We start from the raw sequence: 19,284 nt of genomic DNA, 5'->3' as shown, positions 1-19,284 counted from the left end.
TTGCCGCTATTGAGCTCGAACGAGGCCATTGCTGTTGTTTTGAGTTCCATTATGTTCTCCGAAAAACTATTAATTTCCCTTTTCCCTTGATACCGCCACTGTTGATGGCTTGGTAACGTTGCAGTCGTTAGTGAGCATTGTATTTGACGTCGATGTTGCCACAAAAGATGCCCATGGTCTTAGTGCTGTTGTTGAAGCCGCTATCATCCCCTTTTGTCATCATCATTGTTTCCTTTGTTTGGTGCTTCCTTTAAACCTCCTCCAACCCAGATTTTAACTTTTAATTTAGCACTCTAAGTTTGGTCTTTTTGGCCTTTTGGGACCAAGTTATGAGTAGGCTTTATGTATATAATTATTTGCCTTTACATTTATAATTATTTTGATATATGCTACTTTAAATTTATAATTATACTTACAAAGATTACTATCAAAGAATTTTAATTTGACTTGAATAATCGATTGATTAGAACTAATATTCTTGTGAAACTTATTTTTTTTATTTGCACATGATACTATATGTTTTTATAAGACTATAATTTTAAAATTGATTATTGATAATTGCTATTCTGAAATTGTGAAATATGTTAGAATCTTTTATGATTTAAAAAATAGGATTCGAAATTATTTGTATGAGAAAATATTAATTGATCTGATTTGAGATTGTGTTTTGAAAGATTGAATATTTTGCTATATTTTGAATTATATATTTTGATTTAGTTTTAGAGGCTCGTATTAGAAAATCGTAGTTAACGGTTGGTCATGACGTTAACTTAGATGTATCTGGTTTAGACCTTAGCTAGCAGGAGTGTTGCTAGCCTAACGTGTAGGCCACACATTGGATCTGCTATTCTGTATGGATACATAAGAAGAAAGGACTATCGTTTGAGGTAGAGCCACCCAAGTGTGGACTATTTGATTTGATTTCTATATTGAGAACTCCCTTATCAAATCACTTATTTATATAAATTACTATTTTCTAAATAAAATTTACTTTTGATAATACAATTTATATGGTCTCATGTAATTATAAATGTATTGTCTAGTAATTGAATTACAAGACTTACTCCGTTATTTAAAAAAAAAAATTCAGGAACATACCGTATGTGTGAGCTTTATTATACAAGGGTAACAATCAGTACTCACTCATTAGACTTGTCATGCTCCATAATTCACAAGCAGAGTCCAGTCATGTTAATTTATTTTATATCTTTGTTAAGGAATGATATAAAAATTATTTGTTCTAGTCAACTATTTATAAATTTGAGTTTATTAAAAATATTTGTAATTTCTTTATTTAATTTGAATTTAAATTTGTTAGGCTTGCTAAAAAAATTCTCCAAAACATCAGTCATGATTCATTTTGGATTTTATAGAATGGGATCTAGTGAAGTTGTTAATGATGATGTTGATAATGATGGTGGTGGTGGCTATGAGCAAGGGTTAGATGTGGTTGGGTAGTGGTGGTGGGTGAGGAACAATGACTAAAGAAATGGAAATAAAATAAGGAAAAGAAGGGATTTTTTAAATAAATATTTTATTTACCAAAATATATAATTTGTAGCAATTTTACGAAAATGCACCTTATCTTTTATCTCGTTTACAGTATAAACGAAATAAGATTGCACGTATTTCATTTACACTGTAAATGAGATAAAGCACGAAATGACGTGGTCGTATCACGTTTATACACGTGTTGTATAAGAGCCTTATCTCGTTTACAGTGTAAACGAGATATATACAATCTTATTTCATTTACACTGTAAACGAGATAAGACTAAATGCAGCCTATATATACAATTCATTTACAGCACCATTTGGAGTTGTTTTTCATCCATTTCTTCAAAATTTCTCCAACTTCTATCCTCTTCTGACCATATTATCGACTTACTAGGTGAGCATGGAGCGCGCAGATACTGACATGATGGCTTGATTGAGGTCTGCAGTACATACTCCTCCCCGTCATCATCTTCAGAAGAACCGCTCTCATTGCTATCCGCAACATACTCCTCGTCTGAGTCCTCGCTGTCAATGTCTATGTCTTCTACTGGACAAGCAATGTGTAGCAGTGATGGTGCGTGAGGTGGGTTATCCTACACGAAGTCCAACTACCCAGATTCATCGTCACTGATATCACCAACCTCCGCATAAATCTCCATCATTTGTTCTGCCATGATTCTCTCATGGATATTAAACATCAGGCGCATATGCTCGCCGCCATGGACGCCAAACAGACGAAACAAAAAAACTCCGTTTTTCATCAGTGCTAGCAACTTATACCCCACCCTTCTGATCTCTTTTCTCCCGCTACCACCGATGCTACTCAATATATATCAGACTCTTTAACTCGGACAAAGAATTTACTCGTCGGGTACGCAACAGAATGGGATTCTCACACTCAAATATCACCCCATTATCACTATTTTTCATATGACAATTGGAATACATACTTACAACCAAATATCCACTACTACTAGACATTTTGGCTTATTTTTGGAAGAAAAGCATAGAGAAGAAGTAGTGAAATATTTGTAGAGAATACAAAGGGTTGCACATCCTTTTATAAGTGCTAAAAATTTGTTGTAACGTATCTCGTTTACACTATAAATGTCATAATTATTCACGTATCTCATTTATAGTGTATACGAAATAATATTACACATATCTCGTTTACACTATAAACAAAATATACCCGTCAACGTTATGTGGCCTTATCTCCTTTACAGTGTAAACAAGATACGTTTAGTATTATTTTGTTTATACTATAAATAAGATAAGATCAGACGATGCATTTTAGTAAAATATTATAAATTATTTATTTTAGTAAATAAAATATTTATTTTATTTATTTAAAAAATTAAAAAGAAAGTCCAATAATTAAAAAAAAAATTTCACATAAAAATAATTATAAAATTTTTATTGAAGTATTTATTTTTTTAAATATATTTTATATTTTATATATTTTTATTACCATTTGAGTATAATTGAGGTTGTCTAACCCATTTTTCTATTATTAAATTAATATTTTGGTGCAATTATAATTTAGATTAGAAAAACTTGTAGTTGTGAATTTTGTAGAAGTGATCAAAGATAGGTACAAGTATAACACAATCTACACAAATTAAACAATATATTAGGTTAAAAAATTAGTAAGTATAATATTAATAAATACAAATGTCTAATTATTCGGCTTGTAATGAATTGTGTTCAGGCCTCAAATTTTTCCATCCTTTGGAATGGGAATAGATTGGACAGCTTCTAACCTCACAGAGGGCTCAGGTAAGGAGATTCAATTTCTCCATATTTATTTATTTTGTGCATGGAGAGATTGGCATGCTTCATTTCCAAACAAGTTGACGAGGGTATTTGGGATGGTATGGCTGTTTCTAGAGGGGGACCTAGAGTTTCTCACTTGATGTTTGCAGATGATCTCCTCCTTTTTTGTAAAGCGAAGAAAAGTCAAGTTCAGAATATTGTGCACACCTTGGAGTTGTTCTGTAAAGCTTCAGGCATGAAGGTTAACATTGAAAAATCTAAAGCTATTTGTTCTAGAAATATCTCTAATAGAAGGAAGGAAATGTTGTTTGGTGTTTCTCATATTCCTTTTACTAGTGACCTAGGCAAATACTTGGAGGTGAACCTTAATCATCCTCGAGCTGCTATATCTATTTTTTCGGACTCTTTAGAGAAGATCAAGAATAGACTGGCTAGTTGGAAAGCTCGGCTCCTTAACAGAGCATGCAGGCTTTGCTTAATTAAATCTGTTGCTTCTTCTCTTCCTATTTATCAGATGCAAGTGACTCTTTTTCCTACTTCAGTTTGTCAAAAGATTGATTCTGTGCTTAGACAATTTTTGTGGAAGGGAAAGGTGGGGGAGCGTTGCTTAAATTTGGTCAAGTGGAGCAAAGTTGTCACTCCAAGAAAATATGGAGGCTTGGGAATTAGAGATACCTAATGTGTAAATTTTTCTTTACTCGAAAAACTTGTTTGGCAATTATTTCATAATAAAGATAAGCTTTAGGTAAGAATTATGTTGGTAAAATATTTATGTGGGAGTTCTTTCTTTTCATCCAATTTTTCTAATAATGTTTCAAGCACTTGGCGAGCGATTTATAAGACAATAGAAAAGCTTCGTGATAGTTTTGATTGGTGTACAGGCAGGATGTCTCAATCCTTTTGGTATCATGCTTGGCGACCATGTGGAACGCTAGCTCCTATGGTTCCTTTTGTGCACATTTCTGATTCTCACTTGAAGTTAGAAGATGTTTGGCACCATGGGCATTGGTGGTGGGATATTCTTTGCACAATGATTCTGGAAGAAGTTAAACTTGATTTGATGCTCTTTGATCCTATCAAGCAGGTAAGAGATAAAACAGGTTGATTTTGGACAAACTCAAATACTCTCACCTACTCGACTAAAAACGGGTATGAATGGATATTGAAGAAGAAATTTGGCTGGAATGATAATGAAAATTGGCTTTGGCTTTGGCACTTGAGAATACCGGAGAAGATAAAGTGTCTGCTCTGGTTTTGCCTCAACAACGGAGTTTCCACAGCTAGTTACCAGTTTCAAAGAGGTCTTTCTACTTCTGATTTTTGTCAGAGATGTTATCTTGCTCTAGAGGATATTAACCACTACTTTAGGACTTGTCAAAAAGCTCGTCAGATTTGGATTAACTTAAATTTGGGAATGGCCGCTGAGGACTCTAGTTTGAATTTTGTGTCTTGGATTCGTTCTAACCTCAACAAAAATGAGTTTCTCTTTGCAGCGGCCTTTTGGTGGGTTTGGAGGGATAGGAACAATGACATCTTCCACCAAGATGATCCATGGAGTAAGGAGAAAATTGTTCACTTAGTTAAACATGCTGCTCGAGATTTCTCTAATGTTGTTATCAACCAAAAACATATTATTCCTTCTTCTTTGAAATATAACTGGGAACCACCTCCAATAAATGTCTGTAAAGTGAACTGCGATGCAACCGTTTTTGAAAATGAGCAATTAGCTGGTTTTGGATGTATTATTAGAGACAGAATGAGAATTTGGATAAAAGGTTGTTCTGCCACTATACCTCTTTCTAGTGTTCTCTGTTGTGAGCTTCATGCTATTTGGAAAGGGCTTGTTATGGCTTAGGATTGCAAGTACAAAGAGGTCATATGTGAAACTGATAATCTTGATGCGTTTCTTCTTGTTTCGCAAGGCACAACCTAGGAATGACTCTAATCTGCTTGACAAAATCAAAGAGATGCTCCAGCGCAATTGGACAGCTACTTTAGTGCTCATCCAGCGACCAGCAAACAGAGCAGCTGATTTAATGGCTAAGACTGCTGTTTTAAACAAGCAGGTGTATTTAGAGTGGTTATTGTCTCCTAATAATTTAGACATTATTATTAGAGAGGAGTACTACTCTTTTTCTTAGATCTTTTTCTTTGTGTTATGTTCGGTCACCAAAAAATGTCTAACTCCTCCTAATAAAAATATTATGTATTTATCAAAAATTAAATATTATATATTTATGCATAAATATATATTATTTAATATATTTTTAATGTTTATTTTATATTTAAATACGTATTCTATACGAATAAGAATAATAATATAAATTAAATATTTTTATCGTTACTCTTTTTTTCTTGTAACTACACATAACATTCTTTATTTAACAAAGAATTCTAATAAGTTGCAGTTGATCCTCCAAATATTTCGCGTTCCATTGCATATTTTCCTCCCCCTCTCTCACTCCCTCATTCTCACATTGTTGATCTGAACATGGTGTTAGGATTAGGAAGTTGTTCATCCATGTCATCAGCCTCACTTTCAAGTAGACCCCAGCTTCATCATCACTACAACCTTTCAAGCAAATTGGCCAACAATGTGAAGAGTTCTTCTTGTGCGGTGATGAGGAGAAAACCCGGCGGGGTTGCGGCGGTTAAGGCGGCGGCCTACTCCGCCTCCTCATCAATGGCTGATCATGGTAATAACAAAGCCGTTTTGGGTATAGTGTTTAAACCTTTTGAGGAAGTGAAAAAAGAGCTTCTTTCTATACCCAAAATGCCCCATCAATCTCTGGCTCGCCAAGGTTATAGTAGTCATTGTGAGGCTGCACTCAATGCACAGATCAAGTAATAACTAACATTTTTAATTTTTTATCATATCTTATTTTAATTAATGTTGCTATTTTCTCACGGCATTATATTTGTATAAGCGGTTTCTTCTTTTCTTGATTCAGTGTGGAATATAATGTCTCCTACGTCTATCATGCCATGTATGCTTACTTTGACAGAGACAATGTTGCACTCAAGGGATTCGCCAAGTAATTAAATCTCGAATCTCTTAATCTTAATTACAGTATATATTATTTTGATTAATTTCATATTTGTTAATACCTTTTATATTTAATAAATAAAAAGATAAATTAATAGGGACAATTGGTTATCAAAAACGTTGATTAATTAGTTACATACAATTTTTTTTAGATATTTCAAGGAATCAAGTATGGAGGAACGACAGCATGCTGAGATCATGATGGAATACCAGGCATGAACTGATATTTTGTTAATTACTCCAAAATTACAATATTATTAATTTTATTTATTTTTCCTTTGAACACAAAAATATAATTAATTCTAACAAACTATGGAGCAATAATGCTACTCCAACTTAATAAAAATTGTCACAAATATGCTTTATAAAAGTAACTATATATGGTAACATATATAATTTAACACAAAAGGACCTTAAATTAAAGGATTCAGTTAATCTATATCTTACGGATATATTTTAAAATATAATAATAAATTTTTTAAAATATTTTTAATATATTTAATACATTAAAATATAAAAATATTTATTTTTTAAATAATTTTTATGAAATATTTTTTATAGTGTTTGTAATCTGTGTTTTTAAGACACAAGTTAACAAAATTTTAAATTAAATTATCATAATTATAACTTTAATAATATTAATTTAAATAATATATAAAATTATATAAAAATATATAATACGCTATTCTTAATAGCCATTTTTTCTATCAATGTTTTTTTTTTTATTTTTTTGGATGGTACCAGAATAAAAGAGGAGGCAGGGTGAAGCTGGAGTCAATGCTGATGCCATTTACAGAGTTTGATCATGCAGAAAAGGGTGACGCATTAAATGGTAATTAATTATGAATTGTTGTGTGTGATTTTTATTTATTGCTTTTAGTAAAAGCATTTGATTTTCATGTTCATCCTCATCAATGAAAAATTTGACGTGGTGCGGTGAGTGTAGATTGTTTTTTTTAATAGTTTCATGTTCTATACTCGTGAATTTTTCAATCTGAACAATTATTATGAGAATTTTACATGCATTATCCATTAGACAAACATGATTAATCTGTTCCCTTCATTATAAATGAAGAATTAGTTTGTTCCTCATATTATAATTGGTAATTCTGTTTGGCCTTTTCATGCAGCAATGGAACTTGCATTGTCTCTAGAAAGGTTGAACAATGAGAAGCTTCTAAATTTACATAAGGTTGGTCATTTCTTCAATTCTATGTTTGTTTAAGCCTAAAGTTTTTTAATTTAACTATGCTCAAAAGGATATGGAATTAAGACATAAAAAGATCAAATAGGAAAAAAAAAATGAAGAGCAAGGCAAGCATATTAGAGAAAATTTTTCTCTACTTGATGAGATCTCAAATACAATAGAGAACATGTCTCTCTAACTTCTTTCTACTATCATAATAACGATAGTTTTCTTAATTAAAGTGCGTTTCTTGATCTTATTCATAGTCACACACATCAAATTAAAGGCACAATGGTAAATTTGTTAGATCTCTATAGAAGGGAAATATTATATGAGATGGGCTATTTCTAGTGGTTTCTCGTGATACATGAAGGCTATAATAGTGTTTGGACTATATTAACATTGTTCGGAAATATTTTATGCCCGTCCAAGTTTGAGGAGTTATCTGAATAAAATTATAGAGTGATTTAAAAATATAAAATTGTCACAGTCTTTTTATTCTGAATTTTAAATATTTCAGATTTGTCATTCCCATCACAATGGGATGCATATCTGTAAGAATTTCGAAACTAAAGTTAGTATGACATGCAAGAGACATTAAGTTAAAAATTATACCTGAGTGTATATATTTAAAATAATATATATGTCATGAGGTTACAATGTTATGGGCTCATTTCCTTATATGACTATGAGGTCATGAATTGTCTCTTAGGTTTAGTTGATATAAAAAAAATAAGTTACTTTTTTAATGAGATTTTTTTTTTTCTTCATGAGATATTGGAGCTCATTTTCTTAGGCTCATGTACAGTGAATTTTGTAACCTCTTCAAGAGAAAAATAATGGTTGCAATTTAGCTATTAAACTCACAAAGCAGAATTATTAGATATTTAGTTGAAAGATGAGGTATTATTGTTCTCCTTGTAACGTCTTCTTAAGAACTCAATATAACTCTAAATCATCAAACCGAATCTTTGAGACTTTAAACGATACTCTTGTACTCGGTTCTTGATATTCCACTTAGAGAAATAGTAAGGAACAAATATTTCTCATTTCATTTTACACTATGACAATTGCTACATACCGACAATTTTTTAAGTTTTATTTTATTTTACTTCCACTAATATGCAGATAGCAACACAAAACAAAGATGTGCAGCTCGCTGACTTTATTGAAACCGAGTTTTTGGTGGGTCAGGTAAGGCAAAATCCAATGTGATTCTTCTCACTGTTGAACTTCAAATATAACATCATACTATAAATTTTGTTCAATGCTTAATCCCCCTTTTATTTAGGTGGAAGACATTAAAAAGATCTCAGAATATGTAGCTGAATTAAGAAGGCTAGGCAAAGGACATGGTACTTTATTTGTTACTCTTACTCGCACCTATACATAAAAACACTTGTTCATACTTCATACACTTCAAATACTTGGACGTGAAATTAAAGTTGTTTTACTAATGGAATTGCAGGAGTTTGGCACTTTGATCAAATGCTTCTTAATGGAGAAGTGGCTGCATGATATTATATATCTATAAAAGAAAATATTATCACTGGGATACATCGTGTTTTTTTTTTTTCAATTTTATTTTGTCTTTTAGTTTTCGGTTTTCTTCTTTCAAGGACCTTAATTTCTTCCTGTTCTGTTGTCGGATTTTGTTACCCCTGTTTGAAATAGTCAGGCATGTATGTTTGGAGGAAAATTATTTTAGAAGTATCTATAATCATTTGATTTTTAGAAATTATTTTTGAGAAATTATTTATTCTCGACATTCACTTAGTTAAATTGATGGTATTATTCTGTTTTGTTAATATCTCTTTATGAGGTAGAAATCTATCTTCCCAGTAAATTCTCACTCTCTGTATAATGATTTGTGATTTGTGATTTGTTATACTCTTTTTTCTAAAATATTTTGATCTGATATACCTAATACATGTTGACATATTGTGAATATGAGTGAAAATGAAATGTTTATATAAAATTTTCGTCATGATTTGATGAGTAGATGGTAAAAAAAATGCAAGATAATGAGTTATAAAATTCCATGCTTAATTTTTTACTTGATGATCTAGCAATAATATACCGGAACTATATATTTGAATTTCTTCTAGTTAAACTATATTGTTCATGTTGCAATGCTACACATTCTTTTTCTCCATTTTTAGATTATAGGGAGTAGTGAAACATAATTCACTTATTTTAGAGTGAAACATAATTCACTTACCATTATCTGTGCAATATCTTTAGGCAGATATATTAATAAAATTTTGATTTCAGAGTGTTGTGGAATGACTAGCACTACAACACCTTTAAATTCAAAGCAACAAATAAAGTAGAGTAATTAAGACACATCACAATATAGATTAAGAACATCTTACAAATACACCCATAGGAAGCATGAAAAAAGACACGTGGTTAAATAAAAGTATAACATAAAGTGAGATGACGAAGGAAAATGTATTAAAAACTTGTCTCAAAAGATGTCGTGTATACTATAAGTCTATTGCAAGTTTTGTGCTATTGGTTTGAAAAGTTTTAAAAGTTATTTTTTTGAATTTTTTATTTGTGAAAAATAGTAGTATTGATGTCTAATACAATTTTTAAAATTAAATTGTAATTTTTTAAAAATTTATTTAAGTATTTATAAAAAAATAAAAAAATTACTTCTCTCTCTCGTAATAAAAAAAAATTGATAAGTGTCTCTCCCAAGAGGTAATTTCTATCAAAGACAATAGAAAGGACCGTTTGTGCAGGTGTTGCTCAATTTTTATCACGTGAGTAAACTGAAATAAACCGAGGGACAATTATTATAATGATACTGAGTGAGATTAAAACTAATGATGGACTATTATTAAGTGTTGGATTTAGCCATTGATGAGCCTTAAATGTTTTTGCAAGAAGATTTTAGAGATAATAGAAAAAAGATTTTTTGAAATATTATTGTATGAACTTAGTAATCAGTTTAGATATTCTTTAGATGGAGGTTTTAATTATGGATAAAAAATTTTCTGCTATTAAGGTGCCTTTTAAAACATTTTGAGATTTAGGGAATTGCCTCATAATAGATGCTTCCTCCATTATTATCATGAACTCTTCTGAAAAATTGACCCGCTAATAATTTTTATTATCATGAATTTTTCGTTGAAGAAATTTAAAAATAAAATCATTTTAAAAATTTCAATATGACAAGTGTAATTTTTTTCTTTTAAACAAGAAATATATAAATGCACACAAAATATCTTTTATTTATAAGATTTATTAGTAAGCAATAAAATTTTTACAATACCAAAAAATTGATATTAAAATATAAAAGACTTAAATGATCAAAATAATTACAAAATATTATTATGCACTACTGTATCATTTAGTGGACAATTAAATATTAATGATGGTTCCTAAAAACGCCAATCAAGTTCTTATTATACCGAAAATTGAACTAATTAAAATTTTTTTGGTATATTTAATTTAATAAAAATATCATAAAATGATATATAGATTTTAAATCACAGGATAGATTGAGCACATGGAAGGAGAAAAAACAAAAAGAAAACATGTAAATCGTCCCCTAACGATTTATGATGGTAGTTTTTTATATAACCCTTTACACTATGTATGAGTTTATGATTGTAATCAGTTTTTACATAAACTTGCACACTCTGTAGTGGTTTATGATAGTAGTCAATTTTTATATAAATTTATACATTATATAGCAGTTTATGATGATAGTCATTTTTCACATAAATATTTACACTTATAGTCATTTTTCACATAAATATTTACACTTTGTAGTAGTTTATGTATAAATTTTTAAACTTTTATATCCTATAATAATTTATATAAAGAAAATATATGATTAAAATATAACCATTTTAAAAAAGTTACAATTAGATAAAATTGATTCATGGTTTATTTATTTATACAATTAGCCCTTTTAATTATTTGCATTTTAATGAAATTGTGGAATTTACACGAGTAATTTTTGTAAAGGATATTGATTTGTGTTTTTTATTGTATTGAATATCATAATTTGTGAAGTCATATATATATGTGAAGTCATATATATATATATATATTATAGTAGTCATAAAATAGTCCAAATTACATATTAGAGGCCATAATTCTTATCTTAGTTTTACTTTAGGGTTTAGCATCTTGTCTCTCTTTTTTGTAATGAGCCAAGGAGGATTTTATATTCGTAATTTTCATTTATTTAATAGGAAGTTTAAATATGGGTGATTTACTAGATATGTGTTTGTTATTGATGTAATATAATATTAAAGAATTTAAATTCTCGGCTTAATATTTATGACATGAATTAGGAAACCCTAATATATAACATTACATTGTTCGAGGTTTTAGGGTTTGCTTTATATTCATGAACCATGTGGTTTGTCTACTGCATGGTAAAAGTTTAATTGGGAATTCCTTGTGAGTAAAAAATAGAGATATAATACTTTTTGTTGTAAAATAAATAAATAAAGAAGATATAATAATATAAAATAAAATATAAATAAAAAATTCTAATATTAATATTTATCAATATAATTATCTCACTATAATAATAAAAGTAAGTTATATATTTACTAGTATTATATATATTGCAACTTAAGAATTCACAGAGAGAAATAGAAAGGAAAGAGAATTTTATGTGTTATTGCAGTGTGTATAATTTCTCAGATTGCTTCACTATTTATAGGCGTGTGAAATTTATAATTTCAACTTCATTAACTTATGTTTGCCATGAGAAGTTGAGTCATTCAGTATTGAAAACAAAATCAACCGTCCATATTAATGGGCATCCATCTTGATCTTATCACAACACTCCTCCTTGAATGCCCATTTAGGATTATGCCTCGTTAAAACCTTACTAAAGAAAAATTCAATGGGAAAAAACTTTAGTGAAGAAAAAAGAGTACAAAATCCTTTGTGATGGGAACTGCCTCATTAAAAACCTTATCATGAAAAACCCATTGGAAAAAAACCTGATCAAGAAAAAAAGAGTACAGCCTCCCCCTCTTGTCGACATTATTTAACATTTCAAAATCAGCGCACCCCAATCTGATGTACCAATTTTTTAAAGGAAGATTTTGGGAGTGACTTTGTAAATAAATCTGCCAGATTATCATTTGAGCGAATCTGTTGGACATCAATTGTCCCTTAATTTTGAAGATCATGAGTGAAGAAGAATTTGGGAGAAATATGCTTCGTTCTATCATCTTTGATGTATTTGCCTTTAAGTTGAGCTATGCATGCTGTATTATCTATCTTCAAACAGGATAGTTGGAACTATCTTATGGTCAATCAGTTCACATGATGATATAATATATTGGATCAAACTTCTGAACCAAAAACATTCACAACTTTCTTCATGTATTGCTAGTATTTCAGCAGGATTAGAGGATGTTGCTACAATCGTCTGTTTCGTGGACTTCCATAATATAGCTGTACCACCATATACGAATAAATATCCTATTTGAGATCTCCCTTTGTGTGGATCAGATAAGTATCCTACATCTGCATAGCCAACTAGTTGTGACTTGGATCCATATGGATAAAACAATCCCATATCAAATGTTCCATGAAGATATCGAAAAATTTGTTTGATTCCATTCCAATGTCTTCTGGTTGGAGAGGAACTATACCTTGCTAATAAATTCACAGCAAATGATACGTCAGGTCGTGTATTATTAACAAGATACATTAGCACTTGGTGCGAGATTTATAACCCACAAACTAACCGGCAAGTGCATTGGGTCGTACCAAGTAATACCTCAGGTGAGTGAGGGTCGATCCCACGAGGATTGATGGATCAAGCAACAATAATTGAGTGATTGGATTAGTTAGACAAGCAGAAAATAGTGTTTGAGAGTTCAAAAAGCATTAAATAGTAAATTCAGAGTTTAAAGACAGGCAGATGAATAAGTTAGGAATAAAATATGGAGAAACAGTTAAGGCTTCGGAGTTATCTATTTTTCTGATTGACTTTTCTTATTAACTATTTTAATCATGCAAGATTTAATTCATGGCAAACTATATGTGACTAGACCCTAATTTCTTAGACCTTCCCATTCTCCTCTAAAATTCATCAACTGCCAATTCCTTGGTCAATTAATTCTAATTAGAGGATAAAGATCAAATTCCAGTTTATATGCCACAAAAATCCCAATTTACCCAAATATAAGAGGGTTATATGTCACGTATCCTGTTAAATCCAGATAATTAGAATTTAGGAGAAGTTGTTTTCAAGCTGTTGTTCAAGTAAAGATCTTTTCCAAGTTATACAAAAACTCAATTAGAAAGAGTGTCATACTTCCGTTCCTCCCAAATTCATAAAATAAAGAACGAAAACAATTCTTGAAATATAAATCAAAACATGAATTAAAATAGAAAAATAATAGTATCAATCCATACAATAGACAGAACTCCTAACCTTAAAAGCGGAGGTTTAGTTGCTCATGGTTCAGAGAAGAAAATAAGGATTCAGGTAAACTGTAAAGTACGAAATGTAATTTGGAATAGAATCCCTTTATCTTTTATATCTAATCCTAATTAATTTAAAATCTAATTCCTAAATTTAAAATAATATCTTTTTCTATTTTCAAATTTAAATTTAAATCAGAATCAATTAAATAGTCCGCGCCTTGTAATGTGGGGACCACTTGACTTCACTGGATCCGCGCCTAACTTGGCAGAGAGCTGCGCCTTACTTGAGTGCCAAAATGGGGCTCAGAAATCGCCACCAGCGTTTTTCTGCGTTTTCTGCACGTGGCGCATTCACTCGTACGCGTCAGTCACGCATACGCGTCGATGGTCTTCTTCGTGTGTCACGTGTACGTGTCAGGTACGTGCACGCGTCGCCATGGAAAGCTCTAAATCACGCGCACGCGTCAGGTACGCGCGTGTGTCACTCCTCGCTGTCCATCTTCTTTAATTCTTGTGCTCTTTCTAATTGTGCAAGCTTCCTCTCCATCAAATCCAGCCAAATGCTACCTAAAATAAACAAAATTGTACGAGACTGAAAGTAGCATCCATAGTGGCTAAAAGATAATTAATTATTGATTAAACTCAACAATTTAAATGCAAATTCATTAGGAAAAGATAAGAAAGATGCTCACGCATCACAACACCAAACTTGAATTGTTGCTTGTCCTCAAGCAACCAAAATAAGTGCATGATTAAGATGTGAATTTGCATGAGAAGTGAGAGTTTAGTTATGCTCATGTCTCTTCTTAAAGTGGGGTTTATCTATTATAATTCTGAACAGTTTTGGCATCTCACTCTTCTTTGAATCAGAGGAATGTCAGTGTCATTCGAAATTAGAATTTGGATCATATTATGGATTCTCTGATCTTTATACTCCAGTTTAATCCTTGAACACAGCATAATTTTCTTTAATTTATTTTTCTTTGGTGCTTTGCACCTTGAGCCTAGCCGTGACTTTAAATATTTTGTTTCAAGGGTTACTTGACACAGAAATACCACAAGCACTTAACTGGGGAACTTCCTTTAAGTTCTGATTTTTCTTTCAGTTACTCCCAGATAGTGGTGCTCAAAACCTTTGGCATACTCTGTTAAACGCACTTGGTCTCGACTCTACGTGTTCTGTCTCAGGGATTATTTGACACAAAAAATACCACAAGCATATGACTAGGGAAACAACTCTGTGAGCTTTTAATCATGTCTGACCTCCCTAGTCATTGATGCTCAGAGATTTGGACCTTGCTTTTATAGTTTTTTTTTATTTTTTTCTTTTGCTTCAAGGATTAAATTTTTGTTTATTTCAGAGAAGTCATAATAATTCTCTAAATTTCTGTTCCTTATACATCAACATCCTTTGATTCAAATTCAAATATGCACTGTTCATGTCATGCATTCAAAATTACAAATAATACCACCACATTTAAGTAAATAAGACTACTCTTAAAATTAAACTCAATTTCTCAAGTAATACATCACTTCTTTTCTTTTCTTTTTAGATTCAGGTTTAGTGAGTGGTACGTGAAACACAATTTTTTTTGAAATATTTCTAAGAACTGAAGGTACTAAAGATCATGCATGCAATCAAAGCAACAAAAGACAGAAGACAACAAAATAAGAACGGAAGAGAAATAGAATGAAAGGAACTCAACCACCTCAGTTATGCTGGTGATAATCTCATTCCTTCATGAAGAACATTCATCTCCCTTTGGTGCTCAACAGAAAAGCTATAAGCGAAGCGTCAACACCAAACTTAAAGGTTTGCTTGTCCTCAAGCAAAGAAAACTGAAAGCAGAGAGGGACATAAAAGCAATTAGTATGATAAAAGAAGAATAAAAGGAGATAAGAACGAGAGAGAATTAGGATTTGGGAGGAGAGTGAATGAAAATAGGGCGGCGCGATCGACGCGTACGCGTACAGCACGTGTATGCGTGGTTGGCCACACGGTGAGGGTGAAGCGTACGTGTCAGGGACGCGGATGCGTGGGTTGAGTTGCGCGGCTAGCACAGTACCATCGCGAGACCAGCACAACTTTCAGCCATGCACCCATTTACGTCGATTTTTCGGGGTCACGCGTATACGTCAGGGACGCTTACGCGTGGCCTGGTGAATGCGCAAGCGACGGGCACGCGTCAGGGATCTTACGCGTGGTATTGCTTGTGCGTCAGGCACGCTTCTAGCACCACTCCGGCCCAACTCTTGGATCAATTCCTTGGTGGTGCAAACTTACACATGACGCGCACGCGTCAGGGACGCTTGCGCGTCGACCACCTTTTTTTTCCGAAGTGTTCAGTTCTTGTTCTAAAATAGATGCATGATCAGATAAAACTAAAAAAATCAAATAAATAATAAAACTACTACTACGAAAATAGTAAGGATACGAAATCATCGGGTTGCCTCCCGACAAGCGTTTCTTTAACGTCACTAGCTTGACGGTCAGCTCCTCTAAGGAGGAGGATCATAGGGGCTCAACTCTTTACCCCTTACTTTGAATTTCTTTCCTGTGTCTCCATAAAGTAGCTCAATATGCTCCAGAGAGAGGATTCTCTTTACTGTATAAATCCATGCTGGATTTCTAGTCAACACCACTTTCATTCCAGGGGAGAAACCTTCAGTGGGGATCCTTTTGTTTCTCCATCCTCTGGGTACTTTCTTTTTAGGACCCTCTCCTTTAGTGGATGATGCATTCCCAACACCAAACTTAGGTTTGATGTCAGGAGAAAATTTATTGATTGTTACCAAGGGAGGTTTGAGCTGCAGATTCTGCTGTGCATCATCAGGGGTTTTCTGAAGGGTTGGATCAATAAGCTCAGTCTGCATGCACCTCTCTTCTTCACCTGCTGAAGGTACATCTTTAAAAACATGAAAGACTAGTTGCTCATTATGCACTCTAAGCACTAATTCACCCACTTCTACATCAATCAGAGCTCTTCCAATGGCTAAGAATGGTCTTCTTATAATTACAGAGGCATTCTCATCCTCCCATGTGTCGAGAATCACAAAATCTGCTGGGAGGAAGAACTCACCCACTTTGACCAAGATATTCTCCACTAATCTGTATGTAGGCTTCATAGATTTGTCTGCCATCTGTAATGCTATCCTTGTGGGTTGTGCCTCTTGGATTTGCAGCTTCTTCGTCACAGACAAAGGCATTAACCCACAAACTAATCGGTAAGTACACCGGGTTGTACCAATAATACCTCAGGTGAGTGAGGGTCGATCCCACGAGGATTGATGGATCAAGCAACAATAATTGAGTGATTAGCTTAGTTAGAAAAGCAGAAAATAGAGTTTGAGAGTTCAAAAAGCTTTAAATAGTAAATTCAGAGTTTAAAGACAGGCAGATGAATAAGTTGGGAATAAAATATGGAGAAACAGTTAAGGCTTCGGAGTTATCTATTTTTCAGATTGACTTTTCTTATTAACTATTTTAATCATGCAAGATTTAATTCATGGCAAACTATATGTGACTAGACCCTAATTCCTTAGACCTTCCTAGTCTCCTCTAAAATTCATCAACTGCCAATTTCTTGGTCAATTAATTCCAATTAGAGGGTAAAAGATCAAATTCCAGTTTATATGCCACAAAAATCCTAATTTACCCAAATATAAGAGGATTATATGTCACGTATCCCATTAAATCTAGATAATTAGAATTTAGGAGAAGTTGTTTTCAAGTTGTTGTTCAAGTAAAGAGCTTTTCCAAGTTATACAAGAACTCAATTAGAAAGAGGGTCATACTTCCGTTCCACCCAAATTCATAAAATAAAGAATGAAAACAATTCTTGAAATATAAATCAAAACATGAATTAAAATAGAAAAATAATAGTATCAATCCATACAATAGACAGAGCTCCTAACCTTAACAACGGAGGTTTAGTTGGTCATGGTTCAGAGAAGAAAATAAGGATTCAGGTAAACTGTAAAGAACGAAATGTAATTTGGAATAGAATCCCTTTATCTTTTATATCTAATCCTAATTAATTTAAAATCTAATTCCTAAAATTAAAATAATATCTTTCCTATTTTCAAATTTAAATTTAAATCAGAATCAATTAAGTAGTTCGCGCATTGTAATGTGGGGACCTCTTGGCTTCACTGGATCCGCGCCTAACTTGGCAGAAAGCTGCGCCTTACTTGAGTGCCAAAATGGGGCCCAGAAATCGCCCCCAACGTTTTTCTGCGTTTTCTGTACGTGGTGCATGTCACGAGTATGCGTCGATGGTCTTCTTCGCATGTCACGTGTATGCGCCAGGTATCCACACGCGTCGCCATGGAAAGCTCCAAATCACGCGCACGCATCAGGTACACGCGCGCGTTGCTCCTCGCTGTCCATCTTCTTTAATTCTTGTGCTCTTTCTAATTGTGCAAGCTTCCTCTCCATCAAATCCAGCCAAATGCTACCTAAAATAAACAAAATTGTATGAGACTCAAAGTAGCATCCATAGTGGCTAAAAGATAATTAATTCTTGATTAAACTCAACAATTTAAATGTAAATTCACTAGGAAAAGATAAGAAAGATGCTCACGCATCAGCGCTCCAATGACACTATGATATGGTACTTCAGGACCAAGGATATCTTCATTTTCTTCCTTAGGACGTAATTGATCCTTTTCCACATCCGAAGATCTTATTATCATTGGGGTACTTAATGAATGTGACTTATCCATATAAAATCTCTTCAAGATATTTTCTGTGTATGTTGTTTGATGAATAAAGATCTCCTTTTTTGTATGTTCGATTTGCAGGCCGAGACAAAATTTAGTCTTTCCAAGATCTTTCATTTCAAATTCTTTTAGAGCTTTTATAGTTGTTGGAATCTCTTCAGGGGTTCCAATGATATTTAAATAATCAACGTACACATCAATTATAATGAATCCAGATGCAGATTTCTTTATGAAAACACATGCGCAGATATTATCATTCTTGAATCTATTTTTTGCCAGATACCAGTAAGACGATTACACCACATTCGTCCAGATTGCTTTAGACCATATAAAGACCTTTTTTTTGATCAAAAAATATTTTGATTGTAATGAATCAGATCAAAATGTTTAAAAGCACGTGCAGGTATTAATTAGGATTTACTTGACACAGATTCGACTGTGGACACTCTGATCGAATCGAGCTAGTTTTAGTCGAAAGGGGTATTCGAGTAAGAAACCAAATGGTGGCTTGAATGGCGAATCGGACGGTTACACACGTAGAGGAATTGAAGGCTTCTACTACTTGAGGAAATCATGGGTAACGTTTATTGGCAAAGAAGCGGGAACGGTTACCAGGGAGTGTGCATACAAGATTGCA

The 19,284-nt window shown here is 32.6% G+C and overlaps 2 protein-coding genes across 2 annotated transcripts; both read left to right on the top strand.

Annotated features, from left to right (window-relative positions):
• The first annotated feature begins 5,702 nt into the window (after positions 1 to 5,702).
• Positions 5,703 to 6,538, top strand: LOC140174317 (ferritin-3, chloroplastic-like). The gene is made up of 3 exons (XM_072198751.1): positions 5,703 to 6,117; positions 6,225 to 6,308; positions 6,472 to 6,538. The coding sequence occupies exons 1-3, from the start codon at positions 5,765 to 5,767 to the stop codon at positions 6,536 to 6,538; spliced, it is 504 nt and encodes a 167-aa protein (XP_072054852.1). The 5' UTR covers positions 5,703 to 5,764.
• Positions 6,539 to 7,063: 525 nt separating this feature from the next.
• Positions 7,064 to 9,023, top strand: LOC112704030 (ferritin-3, chloroplastic-like). The gene is made up of 5 exons (XM_025755613.3): positions 7,064 to 7,151; positions 7,450 to 7,511; positions 8,634 to 8,699; positions 8,797 to 8,860; positions 8,974 to 9,023. Exons 1-5 carry the CDS (start codon positions 7,097 to 7,099, stop codon positions 9,021 to 9,023), a joined length of 297 nt encoding a protein of 98 aa, XP_025611398.2. The 5' UTR covers positions 7,064 to 7,096.
• Positions 9,024 to 19,284: the final 10,261 nt, after the last annotated feature.

The sequence above is a fragment of the Arachis hypogaea genome, chromosome 7, assembly GCF_003086295.3.
Source record: "Arachis hypogaea cultivar Tifrunner chromosome 7, arahy.Tifrunner.gnm2.J5K5, whole genome shotgun sequence".
NCBI lineage: Eukaryota > Viridiplantae > Streptophyta > Magnoliopsida > Fabales > Fabaceae > Arachis > Arachis hypogaea.
Note: the sequence above shows the minus strand (reverse complement) of the source record. Positions and strands in the feature narration are given on the sequence as shown.